Source organism: Grampus griseus (assembly GCF_964374135.1).
Source record: "Grampus griseus genome assembly, chromosome: 15".
NCBI classification, from domain to species: Eukaryota; Metazoa; Chordata; class Mammalia; order Artiodactyla; family Delphinidae; genus Grampus; species Grampus griseus.
In genome coordinates this window covers 73,718,887-73,737,033 of record NC_139009.1, presented here as the reverse complement: position 1 = coordinate 73,737,033, position 18,147 = coordinate 73,718,887, and the positions used below count along the sequence as shown (strand labels likewise).

At 41.6% G+C, this 18,147-nt stretch overlaps 1 protein-coding gene across 1 annotated transcript in view; it reads right to left on the bottom strand.

Annotated features, from left to right (window-relative positions):
- Positions 1–18,147, bottom strand: part of DNAH6 (dynein axonemal heavy chain 6) — a gene marked incomplete at both ends in the record, with an annotated part of 289,518 nt that overhangs the window by 69,681 nt on the left and 201,690 nt on the right. Inside the window, 4 exons of the mRNA XM_082672762.1 lie at positions 9,644–9,823; positions 12,692–12,872; positions 13,478–13,545; positions 15,938–16,102. Coding sequence (XP_082528888.1) covers positions 9,644–9,823; positions 12,692–12,872; positions 13,478–13,545; positions 15,938–16,102 — 594 coding nt within the window. The remainder of the gene's footprint in view (positions 1–9,643; positions 9,824–12,691; positions 12,873–13,477; positions 13,546–15,937; positions 16,103–18,147) is intronic.

Genomic DNA, 18,147 nt, shown 5'->3' with positions numbered 1-18,147 from the left:
ACCTACAATTGTGTTTTGGGTTTCTAGTTTCCCTTCCAAATAGCAAATCTCCAGTGTTTTGATGATTCATCCTATAACCCTTTTTCTGTTGGCTCAAGATATTTTCAGGGCATCTTCATTTTTAATTCTTGAAGGAGATTTTTAAAACCTTGAAAAGCATGAATTCCAAAACACCCAGGATGAGAAAAGTGTTATCAAAGTCATTTAGATAGAATTAAAGGATTTACTAATCTTTACCTTGCTTGTTTTAATACCCACCAACTAAAGGAAGAGGCGTGAGAACGGCAACCCCTGCCTTGAGGAACTGAGCTGTGACCCGAGTAGAAATGGCTTCTAAAGGCTGCCACAGCAGATGCACTTCTTGTTGGAAGAGAGCCCAGGTGTGCCTACACAACATGCCTCTCATTTCTCTCAATTCTTCATTTCCGTTCTCTCCTGCAGCTCCTATTGCTGCCAGCCCCCTGACCACCAAACAAGACATCTAGAGGAAAAACCAAGCTTGGTCTAGTATATAAAAATTGTTTGAATATTTCAACAGCCATTTTTAATGGAGGGATGCAAACAGCCTCTTCACTCATGAGACACTCATGATGTGTCATATGGTGCTAAGCGCCACGGGGGGAAGCAGGGTTGGGTGAGACTTCCTTCCTGCCTTCTGGGAGGTCAGACTTCAGCAGGAGAGAAGAGCCCACCACCCCAAGCAGAGTGGTGGAAGTTCCACATGAGGCATTCACAGGTGTTGGAGAAAGACTGCTGCAAATTGTTTGCTACTCCTTCCATGGAGAAGTGGAGCCTAAATCCCCTCCTCTTGAATCTGGGCTAGCTTTAGTGACTCCATTGACCAAGAGACTATAGCACAAGTGGTGCTGCCTGACATCCAAAGCTAGGTCAGAAGAGGCCTTGTAGCTTCTACCTTGGCTTCTTAGAACATTTGCTTTTGGGAGCTGCCCTCTTGGGGCAGCCCTGTTGTGAGCACCCAAACCACATGGAGAGGTGACTGTAGGAGTTGATATCCCAGCCACGTAAGTGACCATTTTGGACATCCAGCCCCAGAAGACTGCAGCCTTATCCACAGGCTTCACTTAATGAGAAGGTGGCACTTAATCTGGGAGGGAGGGCATTCTAAACAGAGAGGGTCATAAACACAGAAGCATCTGGGGAGTCCAGGGAATGTGAATGGATCCATTTGGCTGCTGGCAGAGGACTAGTGGGAAATGTGGCTCTAGAGACAGAACAGGGACAGGTTGGATGTGGCTTTGGAACCTGAACTGTGTTTGATGGGCAATGTCTGTGAAAATCCATTTTGGATTCCCAGAGTACAGAGCAGTGTTTTAAAAACATGAGGCCTGGGCTGGCCTGGCCTCCGGAGTGAGAGCCAGCACTGGCTAGAGGTATAAGGGCATGTAGCAGGAAGTAAAGATGTGTGGCAGGGAAAGAGGATCTATTTACAATTATTACTGTTTTCTACTGTGAGTGGTGTGTATGGCGACGCCTTTGAATTGTATTATGGGTGTGAGCACATAATGATTAAAGAAGCCAGAGTGAGCTAAACTGCTCTGCACAGAAAAGGGAACAATACAGACAAGAGGGGAATGGGAGCTGCTAGATGGGAAACAGCCAGAGAGGCCGTGTGGGGCATGGGCTGAGAGAAACTCCGGAGGTGAACAGAGGGGACCCCTGTGGATGCTTGATACATTTTGCTGTGTGATGAGTGATGCAAACTCTCTGTCTCCCCTGGAAATCTTCGGGTAAACTGACATTGCTTGCCAAAGTTTTGTGACATTGAATTTGCTTTTGGGAGATACTAGAATGCTGCCTAAAAGAGGATGAGAGCGGGGAGATCTTCAAGATGGCGGAGGAGTAAGACGTGGAGATCACCTTCCTCCCCACAAATACATCAGAAATACATCTACATGTGGAACATCTCCTACAGAACACCTACTGAACGCTGGCAGAAGACCTCAGACTTCCCAAAAGGTGAGAAACTCCCCATGTACCTGGGTAGGACAAAAGAAAAAAGAAAAAATAGAGACAAAAGAATAGGGATGGGACCTGCACCTCAGGGAGGGAGCTGTGAAGGAGGAAAAGTTTCCACACACTAGGAAGACCCTTCATTGGCGGAGACGGGGAGTATGCAGGGGTGAAGATTCGGAGTCACGGAGGAGAGCACAGCAACAGGGGTGCAGAGGGAAAAGCGGAGAATATTCCTGCACAGAGGATCAGTGCCAACCAGCACTCACCAGCCTGAGAGGCTTGTCTGCTCACTGGGATGGGTGGGGGCTGGGAGGCTCTGGCTTCAGAGTTCAGATCCCAGGGAGAGGACTGGGATTGGCTGCGTGAACACTGCCTGCAGGGAGCTTGTGCACCACAGCTAGCCAGGAGGGAGTCCGGGAAAAAGTCCGGACCTGCCTAAGAGGCAAAAGACCATTGTTTCTGGGTGTGCAAGGAGAGGGGATTTGGAGCACTGCCTAAATGAGCTCCAGAGACGGGCGCAAGCTGCGGCTAACAGTGTGGACCCCAGAGACGGGCATGAAACACTAAGGCTGCTGCTACAGCCACCAAGAAGCCTGTGTGCAAGCACAGGTCACTATCCACACCTACCCTCCCGGGAGCCTGTGCAGGCCGCCACTGCCAGGGTCCCATGATGCAGGGACAACTCCCCCAGGCAAACACATGGCATGCCTCAGGCTGTTGTAACGTCATGCCAGCTGCTGCCGCCACAGGCTCGCCTCGCATCCCATACCCCTCCCTCCCCCCAGCCTGAGTGAGCCAGAGCCCCCTAATCAGCTACTCCTTTAACCCCGTCCTGTCTGGGCAGGGAACAGATGCCCTCAGGCGACCTACACGCAGAGGCAGGGCCAAATCCAAAGCTGAACCCCAGGAGCTGTGAGAACAAAGAAGAGAAAGGGAAATCTCTCCCAGCAGCCTCAGGAGCCACGGATTAAATCTCCACAATCAACTTGATGTACTCTGCATCTCTGGAATACCTGAATAGACAATGAATCATCCCAAATTGAGGTGGTGGAATTTGGGAGCAACTGTAGACTTGGGGTTTTCTTTCTGCAACAATTTCTTTCTGGTTTTATGTTTATTTTAGTTTAGTATTTAGAGTTTATTATCATTGGTAGGTTTGTTTACTGATTTGGTTGCTCTCTTCTATTTTTATATATATATATATATATATATATATATATATATATTTCCTTTTTCTCTTTTTGTGAGTGTGTATGTATATGCTTCTTTGTGTGATTTTGCCTGTTTAGCTTTGCTTTTACCATTTGTCCTAGAGTTCTGTCTGTCCGTTTTGTTTTTTAGTATAGTTTTTAGTGCTTGTTATCACTGGTGGATTCGTTTTTTGGTTTGGTTGCTCTCTTCTTTCATTCTTTTTCTTTTTACTTTTTTTATTTTTAATAATTTTTAAAAATTTTATTTTTAATTTTAATAACTTTATTTTATTTTATTTTTTCTTTCTTTCTTTTTGTCTCCCATTTCTTCTGAGCCGTGTGGCTGACAGGGTCTTGGTGCTCCAGAGACCTCCTGGTTCCACATAATATCAAATGGTGAAAGCTCTCCCAGAGATCACCATCTCAAGGCTGAGACCCAGCTCCACTCAACGACCAGCAAACTACAGTGCAGGAAACCCTATGCCAAACAACTAGCAAGACAGGAACACAACCCCACCCATTAGCAGAAAAAACAAGATTGAGCCTCATCCACCAGAACACAGGCACCAATACCCTCCACCAGGAAGCCTACACAACCCACTGAACCAACATTAGCCACTGGTGGCAGACACCATAAACAACGGGAACTACGAACATGCTGCCTGCAAAAAGGAGACGCCCCCCCCAAACACAGTAAGTTAAGCAAAATCAGAATTTAGAGAAACACACAGCAGATGAAGGAGCAAGGTAAAAACCCACCAGACCAAACAAATGAAGAGGAAAGAGGCAGTCTACCTAAAAAGTAATTCAGAGTAATGATAGTAAAGATGATCCAAAATCTTGGAAATAGGATGGAGAAAATACAAGAAATGTTTAACAAGGACCTAGAAGAACTAAAGAGCAAACAAACAATGATGAACAACACAATAGGTTAAATGAAAAATCCTCTAGAAGGAATCAATAGCAGAATAACTAAGGCAGAAGAACAGATAAATGACCTGGAAGATAAAATAGTGGAAATAACTAGCACAGAGCAGAATAAAGAAAAAAGAATGAAAAGAATTGAGGACAGTCTTAGAGACCTTTGGGGCAACATTAAACATAGAAACATTCGAATTATAGGGGTCTCAGAAGAAGAAGAGAAAAAGAAAGGGACTGAGAAAATATTTGAAGAGATTATAGTTGAAAACTTCCCTAATATGGGAAAAGAAATAGTCAATCAAGTCCACAAAGCACAGAGAGTTCCATACAGGATAAATCCAAGGAGAAACATGCCAAGACACATATTAATCAAACTATCAAAAATTAAATACGAAGAAAAAATATTAAAAGCAGCAAGGGAAAAACAAATAACATACAAGGTTATTAACAGCTGATCTTTCAGCAGAAAGTCTGCAAGTCAGAAGGGAGTGGCAGGACATATTTAAAATGATGAAAGGGAAAAACCTACAACCAAGATTACTCTACCCAGCAAGGATCTCATTCAGATCTGATGGAGAAATTAAAACCTTTACAGACAAGCAAAAGGTAAGACAATTCAGCACCACCAAACCAGTTTTACAACAAATGCTAAAGAAACTTCTCTAGGCAGGAAACACAAGAGAAGGAAAAGACCTACAATAACAAACCCAGAACAATTAAGAAAATGGTAATAGGAACATACATATCGATAATCACCTTAAATGTAAATGGATTAAATGCTCCCACCAAAAGACATAGACTGGCTAAATGGATACAAAAACAAGACCTGTATATATGCTGTCTACAAGAGGCCCACTTCAGATCTCGGGACACATACAGACTGAAAGTGAGGGAATGGAAAAAGATATTCCATGCAAAGGGAACTCAAAAGAGAGCTGGAGTAGCACTTCTCATATCAGGAAAAATAGGCTTTAAAATAAAGACTATTACAAGAGACAGAGAAGAACACTACATAATGATCAAGGGATTGATCCAAGAAGAATACATAACAATTGTAAATATTTATGCACCCAACATAGGAGCACCTCAATACATAGGCCAAATGTTAACAGCCATAAAAGGGTAAATCGACAGTAACACAATCATAGCAGGGGACTTTAACACACCACTTTCACCAATGGACAGATCATCCAAAATGAAAATAAATAAGGAAACACAAGCTTTAAATGATACATTGAACAAGATGGACTTAATTGATATTTATAGGACATTCCATCCAAAAACAACAGAATACACTTTCTTCTCAAGTGCTCATGGAACATTCTCCAGGATAGATCATATCTTGGGTCACAAAGCAAGTCTTGGTAAATCTAAGAAAATTGAAAGCGTATCGAGTACCTTGTTTGACCATAATGCTATGAGACTAGATATCAATTACAGGAAAAAATCTGTAAAGAATACAAACACATGGAAGCTAAACAATACACTACTTAATAACCAAGAGATCACTGAAGAAATTAAAGAGGAAATCAAAAAATACCTAAAAACAAATGACAATGAAAACACAACGACCTAAAACCTATGGGATGCAGCAAAAGCAGTTCTAAGAGGGAAGTCTGTAGCAATACAAGCCTAGTTCAAGAAACAAGAAACATCTCAAATAAACAACCTAACCTTACACCCAAAGCAATTAGAGAAAGAGGAACAAAAAATCTCCCAAAGTTAGCAGAAGCAAAGAAACCATAAAGATCAGATCAGAAATAAATGAAAAAGAAATGAAGGAAACAATAGCAAAGATCAATAAAATTAAAAGCTGGTTCTTTGAAAACATAAGCAAACTTGATAAACCATTAACCAGAATCATCAAGAAAAAAAGGGAGAAGACTCAAAACAACAGAATTAGAAATGAAAAAGGAGAAGTAACAACTGACACTGCAGAAATACCAAGGATCATGAGAGATTACTACAAGCAACTATATGCCATAAAATGGACATCCTGGAAGAAATGGACAAATTCTTAGAAAAGCACAACCTTCCAAGACTGAACCAGGAAGAAATAGAAAATATAAACAAACCAATCACAAGCACTGAAATTGAGATTGTGGTAAAAAATCTTCCAACAAGCAAAAGCCCAGGACCAGATGGCTTCACAGGCGAATTCTATCAAATATTTAGAGAAAAGGTAACACCTATCCTTCTCAAACTCTTTCAAAATATAGCAGAGGAAGGAACACTCCCAAACTCATTCTACAAGGCCACCATCACCCTGATACTAAACCCAGACGAAGATGTCACAAAGAAAGAAAACTACAGGCCAATATCACTGATGAACATAGACGTAAAAGTCCTCAACAAAATACTAGCAAACAGAATCCAACAGCACACTAAAAGGGTCATACACCTTGATCAAGTGGGGTTTATCCCAGGAATGCAAGGATTCTTCAATATATGCAAATCAATCAGTGTGATACACCATATTAACAAATTGAAGGAGAAAAACCATATGATCATCTCAATAGATGCAGAAGAAGCTTTCAACAAAATTCAACACCAATTTATTATTAAAACCCTGCAGAAAGTAGGCATAGAGGGAACTTACGTCAACATAATAAAGGCCATATGTGACAAACCCACAGACAACATCATTCTCAATGTGAAAAACTGAAATGATTTCCTCTAAGATCAGGAACAAGACAAGGGTGTACACTCTCACCACTATGATTCAACATAGTTTTGGAAGTTTTAGCCATGGAAATCAGAGAAGAAAAAGAAATAAAAGGAATCCAAACCAGAAAAGAAGAAGTAAAGCTGTCACTGTTTGCAGTTGACATGATACTATACATAGAGAATCCTAAAGATGCGACCAGAAAACTACTAGAGCTAATCAATGCATTTGGTAAAGTAGCAGGATACAAAATTAATGCACAGAAATCTCTTGCATTCCTATACACTAATGATGAAAAATCTGAAGAGAAATTAAGGAAATACTCCCATTTACCATTGCAACAAAAAGAATAAAATACCTACGAATAAACCTACCTAAGGAGACAAAAGACCTGTATGCAGAAAACTGTAAGACACTGAGGAAAGAAATTCAAGATGATACCAAAGATGGAGAGATATACCATGTTCTTGGATTGTAAGAATCAACATTGTGAAAATGACTATACTACCAAAAGCAATGTACAGATTCAATGCAATCCCTATCAAATTACCACTGGCATTTTTCACAGAACTAGAACAAAAAATTTCACAATTTGTATGGAAACACAAAAGACCCCAAATAGCCAAAGCAATCTTGAGAAAGAAAAATGGAGCTGGAGGAATCAGGCTCCTGGACTTCAGACTATACTACAAAGTTACAGTAATCAAGACAGTATGGTACTGGCACAAAAACAGAAATATGGATCAATGGAACAGGATAGAAAGCCCAGAGATAAACCCACACACATATCACCTTATTTTTGATAAAGGAGGCAAGAATATACATTGGAGAAAAGACAGCCTCTTCAATAAGTGGTGCTGGGAAAACTGGATAGCTACATGTAAAAGAATGAAATTAGACATTCCATAACACCATACACAAAAATAAACTCAAAATGGATTAAGGACCTAAATGTAAGGTCAGACACTGTAAAACTCTTACAGGAAAACATAGGAAGAACACTCTATGACATAAACCACAGGAAGATCCTTTTTGACCCATCTCCTAGAGAAATGGAAATAAAAACAAAAATAAACAAATGAGACCTTATGAAACTTAAAAGCTTTTGCACAGGAAAGGAAACCATAAACAAGACATCAGACAACCCTCAGAATGGGCGAAAATGTTTGCAAATGAATCAACAGACAAAGGATTTATCTCCAAAATTTACAAGCAGCTCATGCAGCTCAATATCAAAAAAACAAACAACCCAATCCAAAAATGTGCAGAAGACCTAAACAGACATTCCTCCAAAGAAGATATACAGGTTGCCAACAAACAAATGAAAGAATGCTCAACATCATTAATCATTAGAGAAATGCAAATCAAAACTACAGTGAGGTGTCACCTCACACCGGTCAGAATAGCCATCATCAAAAAATCTAGAAACAATAAATGCTGGAGAGGGTGTGGAGAAAAGGGAACCCTCTTGCACTGTTGGTGGGAATGTAAATTGATACAGTCACTATGGAGAACAGTACGGAGGTTCCTTAAAAAACTAAAAATAGAACTACCATACGACCACTACTGGGCATATACCTTGAGAAAACCATAATTCAAAGAGTCATGTACCACAATGTTCACTGCTGCTCTATTTACAATAGCCAGGACATGGGAGTAACCTAAGTGTCCATCTACAGATGAATGGATAAAGAAGATGTGGCACATATATACAATGGAATATTACTCAGCCATAAAAAGAAGCGAAATTGAGTTATTTATAGTGAGGTAGATGGACCTAGAGTGTCATACAGAGTGAAGTAAGTCAGAAAGAGAAAAACAAATACCATATATATAGAATCTAAAAGTAAAATAAAATAAAAAGGTTCTGAGGCACCTAGGGGCAGGACAGGAATAAAGACACAGACGCAGAGAGTGGACTTGAGAACATGGGGAGGGGCAAGTGTAAGCTGGGATGAAGTCAGAGGGTCGCATGGACATATATACACTACCAAATTTAAAATAGATAGCTAGTGGGAAGCAGACACATAGCACAGGGAGATCAGCTCGGTGCTTTGCGTCCACCTAGAGGGATTGGATAGGGAGGGTGGGAGGGAGACACAAGAGGGAGGAGATATGGGGATATATGTATATGTGTAGCTAATTCACTTTGATATAAAGCAGAAACTAACACACCATCGTAAAGCAATTATACTTCAATAAAGATGTTAAAAAAAAAGGGATATGGAAAAAAAATTTAAAAAGAGGATGAGAGTTGAAAATATCCTACTCATGGGACATCAGAGAAAATTAAACTGTGAATAGGAGACCAAGTGGAGAAACCATAAATAAACAAAGGAATTCTCCCAGTTACATGGTGAAAGTAGGAAAGGAACACAGGAAAGGGGGCAAGGCAAGTAAAACCCCTGTAAATAAAACCCAGGGGTTGGGAGGAGAGCGAGTTTTATAACAAGTTCTGGAAAAACAAAGATACAGAAATCAATCTGCATAAAGTCAGAGCTATCTGAGACTTGGGATGCAACACAGAAAACTCTAACAGTGGAAAGGAAGCTGTATTACTGGAGAGAAAGTATAGAGAAATAGAATGGAGTTGGGACTCTTTAAAGAAAAGAAAAGCAAGTAAGAAGGAAAACAAGCAAGCTGTTAGTTGAGAAGCCAAGAGAAAAAATGAAATTTGCAAAGAAGCTTTCTTTTCATCCTCTGTGGATTGTTCTGTGCATACCGGCCACCTGAGTCTTTAAGGGCTGTGCTTAAACCATAGTCTGAACTCAAACTCTTGGAGGATTTTATCCAATAACTAAACTCATGATTTGCCTGAGGCAGGAGGTAACTCAACAGGGTTTAAAGAGAAGCCAGTGATAAACTTCACTAACAACAGCAACAACACACTTACCTGTTTAAAATATTTTAGTGAGTACTGATACATGGGATCTATTTCCGAGAGGCTCGCGATAACAAAGTACATAGTAGAGCCTTGAGTGGCCACTGGACGATACTTCTCACGAGCAGTGTTTATCATCTGTTCAGTGGACTCTGCTTCCTTCAGCCTGATTTTAATGGCACCGGAAGTGATCTGAATAAACACAAGAAAACAAGTTCTTCAGGATCTGTTTCCAAAAAATGGTGGGATTTTTGGAACATATCCAGTTAGGTCTAGGAAGGAAAGAAGGAGATGAGGAATTTGTGATTATAATAAGGGGACCCCCAGACAGATGACTGAGTCTCAGGACTCAATGACATTCTTCTGGCCGAGCTGACCTCCTTTCCAGGCAGAGTTAGGGATGGGCAAATGGAAATAGGCAACACAAGGAGCCCAGGAAGAAGTGGAGCAGAACTTCTCTGAGCCTGGAGCCTGGATAACTTCTGACATGGAAACTCTAACACCCAGTTGCTCCCCAGTTTCCTTGTCCTCAAATGATTCTGGGCTCCCGTAATAAAAGGAGGTATGAAGGGAGAAGGGACACCCATGAAACTGCCCACAAGAGGCAGGTGGAGAGAGGCTGGAAGGAAGTGGTACCACATCCCACTCTCGAATAACAAGCAAGTCTAATGTTCTCTCTCTTTTCCTGGCATCTCAGGTGTAGACAGGGAAACTCAAGGGTAGAAGCTGTCGTTTGTGAAGGGTTGTAAAATGTAAGTAATTTGGAGATGTTTACAAGGTGTGTTGCTGTTCTTTTGGTTTTCTGTCTTTTGGGTTTGTGGTTCTGGGGATCCTGGCCTTCAGGCTTTCTAAGATACCTTTCTCTGTCTCCCTCAGTCTCTCTGTCTTTCCCTATGGCTGTCTGTCCTTGCTCGCCCCCTCCCCCTCATCTTCTTCGGGTGTGGACATCCCTAGGTTGGGAGATCCTCTGTCTCAAGGAAGTCACAGGGTCTAGGGCACGAACTGTGAACAATCACTATGGGCTCGCTGGTCAGTTTTTGCACTATTGAAGGGGATCATCGGGTTCCTGTCTAGAGCCACACTGCCCACTGGAAATATAATGTGAGCCACAAATACAATTCTAACTTTTCTAACTTAAAGTAAAAAGAAACAAGTAAAATGAATTTTTACAATATATTTAACCCAATATAATCTAATCTATCTTGATATATATCAATATATAATCAACATAAAAATTTATTGAGATACTTTTACATTTTGGGAGATTAAGTCTTGGACATCTGGTGTGTATTTTACACTAACAACACATCTCAGTTCAGACTAGCCACATTTCAAGGGCTCAACAGCCGCACGTGGCTAGTGGCTAAGTCTATCTAGACTGTCCTCCCCAGCCCACTAATGGGGGTGGGGAGGGACTTGGTGCAGAAGCTGTGCCCCGGAATCAGAGGTTCACATTCTCCCCATGTTGACCCCTTAGGAACCTGAGGAGGCAAGAAAGGGTAGAATTGAGTGAGAAACACCAGTCTCAATACTGGACTCAACTAAAGTCTTTACATCTGAGTAGAAAAAGGGAGATTGACATGGGAGCAGTTGAATTATGGAGATCTACCCACAAACAATGCTTTATTCCCTGGTGAGCACAGGCCCTGATAATGCAGAACCCAGGGCTAAAGAGAAAGCAAAGTGAACCATTTTCTTCTTTTGGCCAGAGAATATTAGAAGACTATACACCTCAGTTGAGTTTAGTAACTACTTATAGACATTATGTCCTAGAGACTTAAGGCTTCCACAGTGGTGAGGGAAGATAGACCTAGTTTTAAATGAGGGCTCTGGGAATTTAGGGGAGTATGAACTATAGGCAGGAAGTGGCAGGAAATGCAGCCCAGGAGCAATCAGTCCTGTCTCTACTCTACAGAAAGGACCTCTTCAAGGTAAATCCTTGCAAACAGAAACTAGTTGACAGATAAAGATGGCAGTCACAATACATGTACCTTTACTCCCTACTGAAACCATGACAGAGTTATAGTGAAGGGATTTTTAAAAAACACTGCAAATCCACAAAAATGGGAGGAACGGAAGAGGAAATAGCAGACAGAAGGGTGGTAACAACTTAGCAGACCCAGGAAAATGAGTTTCTGAGCTGGCAAAGGGGAAAGCCAAGAACTCATACAATTTGTAAAATAGATTCTTGCTGCATGGAACTTAACAACTTAACAGAAGAGAAAAGACATGTAATTGGATAGCTATGACATAAGGTAAAGAGTGACAAGTGCTGTATTAGAGGTGCAGATAAGGTGTCAGGTGTTCCAAGAAGGAAGCCATTCATTCCAGCTGGGAAAACCCAGGGAAGCTTCCTGAAGTGGGGTGACATTAATATGTGTATGTAATTGTGTTGTTCCTTTCAACTTATATCTTGTCCCAATTCTTTATGTGACATGCTTTGTTTGAAAAATGCAGACAAGAAGAGCAGTTGTTACATTTTATCTACCTTTCCTTTGGTTGGTGAGGGACCTGCTAGCCAGGCACGTTATTGTGTCTGCCCCGGCAGCTCAGGGGTGGCTACCGCTCTTGCTTTAAAAGACTCTGCAGGTTAGCACAGGGAGATCACCTCCATGCTTTGTGACCACCTAGAGGGGTGGGATAGGGAGGGTGGGAGGGAGATGCAAGAGGGAGGGGATATGGGGACATATGTATACGTATAGCTGATTTACTTTGTTATACAACAGAAACTAACACAACATTGTAAAGCAATTATACTCTAGCTGCGGTGAGCAGGGGCTACTCTTTGTTGTGGTGCACAGGCTTCTCATTGCAGTGGCTTCTCATTACAGAGCATGGTCTCTAGGCACGTAAGCTTCAGTAGTTGTGGCTCGCAGGCTCTAGAGCGCAGGCTCAGTAGTTGTGGCGCACGGGCTTAGCTGCTCCGCGGCACGTGGGATCTTCCCAGACCTGGGCTCGAACCAGTGTCCCCTGCGTTGGCAGGCAGATTCTCAACCACTGCGCCATCAGGGAAGCCCAAATTAACACACTTTCTATAAATAATAAAAATATTTTACTTGCCTTTGAGTCCTGGAGTGTGTCAATAAGTTCTTCATTGTCCAGAATATTTCCCTCAGATGTGAAGAGCATTTTCAGGATTTTCTCTTCGATAGCTTTCAGCTGGGTTTTGTCAGCATTGATCCTCACAATGAGCTCAATCCTTTGTTCTTCCAACTCAGGCTTCTCAAGCCGCACAACATCACTGATGCCAAAGTGATGAGACCTTAATTAGGTCTTTGTCAGGGCCCTGAAGTTTCTTCTATTTTTCTTTTCCTATTTCTCATTGTTCTTATCCTGAATACTACTTAGCTGAATACTAATGCTACCAGCCACATCCTCATGCACAAGGCCCTCTTTTGCTGGGTGTCCCAGTGGCTATTCAAAGCACTATGTATAAGCTCTGATTATTTATCTTGTATTTCAGAGAACTGCACCCCACAGCTCCCATGGCTTCTTCTCATCTTCTCTTAGGAAAACCTGCTCAGTGCTTGATGTCTTCTAGTCATTCAATTTCTGTTTCTAACGGTTGCTTGTGCCAAGCTGAAATGGTGCCTGGAACGTTCTTTCCAACCTGACATGGGAGACTCTGAAATTCCATCACCTCCATGAAGTGATTCTTGGTCACACCTAAAAAAGGTGCTTTACCTCTAGCCTCTCCCATTTAAACATGCGAACTTACGTCTCCCCTCACTTGTTCTTTCATCATTTGCTCCCATCCTCTATTTGCGAGCTAATCTTTTTCTTAGTCAAAATTTCTAAACAAAATATTAGGAAACCTTTGCCCCCCCCCCACCCCCTTTCTTTTACCTTAACAACTGATCCTCCAGACCTGATTTGGTTACAGTGAAATTGATGATGGTAACTTTGATGCACACCTAGAAGAGAAGCATAGAGTAATCAGTTCAGATGAATAAAGTAGGAACTGCTTTCTTTATTAGAATAGGGCTCATTATTACCCAGCTGGATGTATCCTGGGTCTAATGGTGAACTCACTGCCCCCCCCCCCCACAGCAAGCAATAAAATCCTAGTCTCACAAAATTATAATGTGATTTTCCCTGCTGCCATGAGTGATAATCTTGTTTCTCAAATGCCACCATTAGAGAATGATGTTTTAAGGAAAGGTGCGCCAGTGAAGGGTTAGAAAGAAGCAGAGATCAAATGCTAGCTGTACCCTTCAGTGTATGTAGGATGTGGGACAAGCCAGTCCATTCTGAGCTTCAGGTCCTGATCCTTAAAAATTGGAAAAATAGGAAAAATGCATAGGGTATTTGTGAGGACTAAATATGCTAATAAAAATCACTTAGTTATAGCGACTTTCACTTAGTTTGTCTTTGTTAAAAAGATGATCTTATTAATAATACATAGAGCTTTACATACTTTGTCTCATCATACTATTTTTATGAAAAAATGTTACTATAATATTCTGATGTTATTGAATAAGTCAACAGCAAAAATCACAAATATAATAAGAGTGTTTGAATGTCATATATTTTATACACATTATTCTTTTCTTAAATTATTTATTTATTTGGCTGTGTTGGGTCTTAGTTGTGGCATGTGGGACATTTGTCGCAGCATGCGGAATCTTTCGTTGTGGCGCGTGGACTCCAGAGTGCGCAGGCTCGGTAGTTGTGGTGTAGGCTTAGTTTTTCCCACGGCATGTGGGATCTTAGTTCCCCAACCAGGGATCGAACCTGCATCCCCTGCATTGGAAGGCAGATTCTTAACCACTGGACCGCCAGGGAAGTCCGTATACACATTATTCTTTAAAATTTTTATTTTATTTTATTGAGGTATAGTTGATTTACAATGTTGTGTTAGTTTCTGCTGTACAGCAAAGTGATTCAGTTATACATATACATACTTTTAAAATATTCTTTACCATTATGGTTTATCACAGGATATTGAATATAGTTCCCTGTGCTATACAGTAGGACCTTGTTTTTTATCTACACACATTATTCTTATTTAATCTTCATAAACAAATCCTTGAAGTGGCCTTTGTCTCCACTTTATAGTTGATTGACTCGAGGATCCAAGAAATGGAATAATTTACCTGCAGTCACAGAGCTGGGATTGGGGAGGTGTGTGATGTTCCCTCTCAAAAGTTAAATAAAGTGAGAAATCAAAGGCTGTGAGTGAGCACACGGGTCACTTTTCTCAACTCTAAAAGGGAACTTGGGATATGAGCTCTGGCAGCAGCTGTGTAATTAAACTGCTTGAGGTCGACAAGGAAAACCCTGACCTAGGCTTTTAATATCAGTAGCATTTCCCTCATTTTATGCAAGAAATGTGTCAATTTCATTCAACCAGAACACATCTAGGGAAGACAGACAGCTATGAGGAATTCAGTAACTAAAATGAAATGACACTCTTTGGAATGCTGTATCCCAAGATGATTTTTAGTGGAGGATGGAGGACTGAAGTTCTGATTGAAGTCCCTTTCCTCACTGCTTGGGCCCCATTAGAGAATGGGAGGCCCGCAGGGCAGGGAAGACCCCGCAGAGTGAGTGGCTGTGCCTGGACCAGAGTCTGCAGCGGGCTTTGCTGGGGTAGAGCTGCCCCTCTGTGCCCCCTGCGGGAAGGGAGAAAGGGGTCCCAGCTGTCTTCATTTCTGTTACAACTGCCTTGGGCTCTGCAGCACAAGAGTAGGGCTTCTTCTGGATCTTACTGTGGTTCAGACACCTGTGTATGGATGTGGGCTTCACACAGCTCCCTTCAAATAGTCTGAGAGCATGAGGAAGGGGAAGGGACAAGATGCCCCTTCCCCAGAACTCTAAGTACAGACACTGGACGTTAGAATCATGATTCTCCAATGTTGGTGGTCACCAGAATTCTTAAGCAGGCTGTCTGCTGGGCACCTGCACACTTAGACACTGACAGGTACCCCCTCCCCCAGAGGCTCTCTTAGGCTCTGATTCATTTCTCAGAGGGGAAATAAGAGGGGACAAATGGCCTTGTTCTGAGGAGAGAGAAGAATGATTAGAAGGGAGTGGTGTCCCGTGTCCCGAGGAGCGGCTGGCGACCTGGGAGAACAAGGCATGAGCCGAAAAGGAGCACAGGGGAGTGAGATAGGGCGGGGCCTGGGGGCCAAGCGGGGAGGGGTTTGAGTTCCAACCAGAAGGTGAGCCGAAGGGTGACTGGAATCAGGGTCAGGACTCAGAAGAGAAGCGAGTGGAGGATGGTGGGAGGAGGGGTGTGGCAGAGGGGACAGAGGTGGGAGACCCATCACACCATTAAAACCCTCTCAGGCCGGCAGCTCGTACCTCAGGCAGGTAGTGAGGGTTTGGCAATTTGGTCGTCATATAGAATCTGAAGTTTTTATCGTAATCAATGTCCGAGTCTCCAAGGCGAATGAGCACTCGTCCACCACTGATGAAAGTCTGTTTCAAAAGGACGGGTTCCAGAGCTGGATCCAGGATCTCTCTAAGCTTAAACATTAAAACAAAAATATAAAAAACAAGTCATTAAATGGATGGCAGCAACTTTTCCAAATTTCTTGGGCCTTAGACTTTACTCTGAACGGGCAATTTTTCTGTGATCTTATGGATATTTCTTAAACTCCTCTCACTACCTCTAACAGTGTACATTTTCCAGGGATTGTTTCATTGATACTCTAAAGAGATAAGAGCATAGGAAGGACATATATTTATTTGGACTAAACTTACACACGATTCGGCCCCAAGAGAAAGCAGCTAAGAAAGAAGAGCCCACAGGGTGGTCCTTGAACAGACCCCAGACAAAGGAAGCTCTGTTCACCTTCATGGTTTTTCTAAGTCAGGAGCTGGAGTCTCCAGCTTGCAGGCCTATCTGGTCCTCTGGGGCCTGTTTTTGTATAGCTCTTGAGCTAAGAATGTTTTTTACCTTTTCAAAGGGTTGTCAAACAAAGCCCCCAAACTAAACAAGACAAAGAAGAATATTTGTTCAGAGAATATTTGTACAGAGACTGTATGTGACCTGAAAAACCTAAAATATCTGGCTCTTTATAGAAGTTTGTGGATCTCTATTCTACATGACAGCAATTTTTTTCCCCCCAAAGCAAATCTGATTTTTGGTAAGAACCTGGGCATGCACACATTGCCAACAGACCCCATGACGAACATCTTTGTACAGCATGTATGTGAGGGGGGCCCTGTCAAAATTTGATGTAATCAATAATTCACAAATCCATTTCATATTGTGATATGGTACCCAAGCATGCAAATTCTTAAAACAAAAGTCTATGAGATAAGGTTTTTCCTTACTATCCACGATACAATTTTGTGCTTTTTAAAGTCTATTCTACGACACATCCCATGTGGAAGAAGTAGACTAAGCTCTACCTGAGGATTACGTGGCTACGTGTTCAACACTCTGTCTCCATTTCCTCTGATAATATGTTTTCAAGTATTTCTTTATTTTTGTTAACATTTAAAAATCTGTATGGCATGACAACTACTTAAGGGGAAGATAAGATTTCTTTCTACTAAGTGAGATACTGTGATACTTTAGGCACTAAAACAGAGCTAGTTTTTCTTTTCTAGTTTCATTTGGTAGTGTATATAAGCCCATGCCACTCTCTCACTTTGTCCCAGCTTACCCTTCCCCCTCCCCATATCCTCAAGTCCATTCTCTAGTAGGTCTGCGTCTTTATTCCCCTCTTGCCCCTAGGTTCTTCATGACCATTTTTTTTTTTTTTAGATTCCATGTATATGTGTTAGCATACGGTATTTGTTTTTCTCTTTCTGACTTCCTTCACTCCGTAAGACAGACTCTAGGTCCATCCACCTCATTACAAATAACTCAGTTTTGTTTCTTTTTATGGCTGAGTAATATTCCAATGTATATATGTGCCACATCTTTATCCATTCATCTGTTGATGGACACTTAGGTTGCTTCCATGTCCTGGCTATTGTAAATAGAGCTGCAATGAACATTGTGGTACATGATTCTTTTTGAATTATGGTTTTCTCAGGGTATATGCCCAGTAACTCTTCCAAAATATAGCAGAGGGAGGTACACTCCCAAACTCATTCTATGAGGCCACCATCACCCTGATACCAAAACCAGACAAAGATGTCACAAAGAAAGAAAACTACAGGCCAATATCACTGATGAACATAGATGCAAAAATCCTCAACAAAATACTAGCAAACAGAATCCAACAGCACATTAAAAGGATCATACACCATGATCAAGTGGGGTTTATCCCAGGAATCCAAGGGTTCTTCAATATATGCAAATCAATCAACGTGATACACCATATTAACAAATTGAAGGAGAAAAACCATACGATCATCTCAATAGATGCAGAGAATTCAACACCCATTTATGATTAAAACCCTGCAGAAAGTAGGCATAGAGGGAACTTACCTCAACATAATAAAGGCCATATATGACAAACCCACAGCCAACATCGTTCTCAATGGTGAAAAACTGAAACCATTTCCACTAAGATCAGGAACAAGACAAGGTTGCCCACTCTCAGCACTCTTAT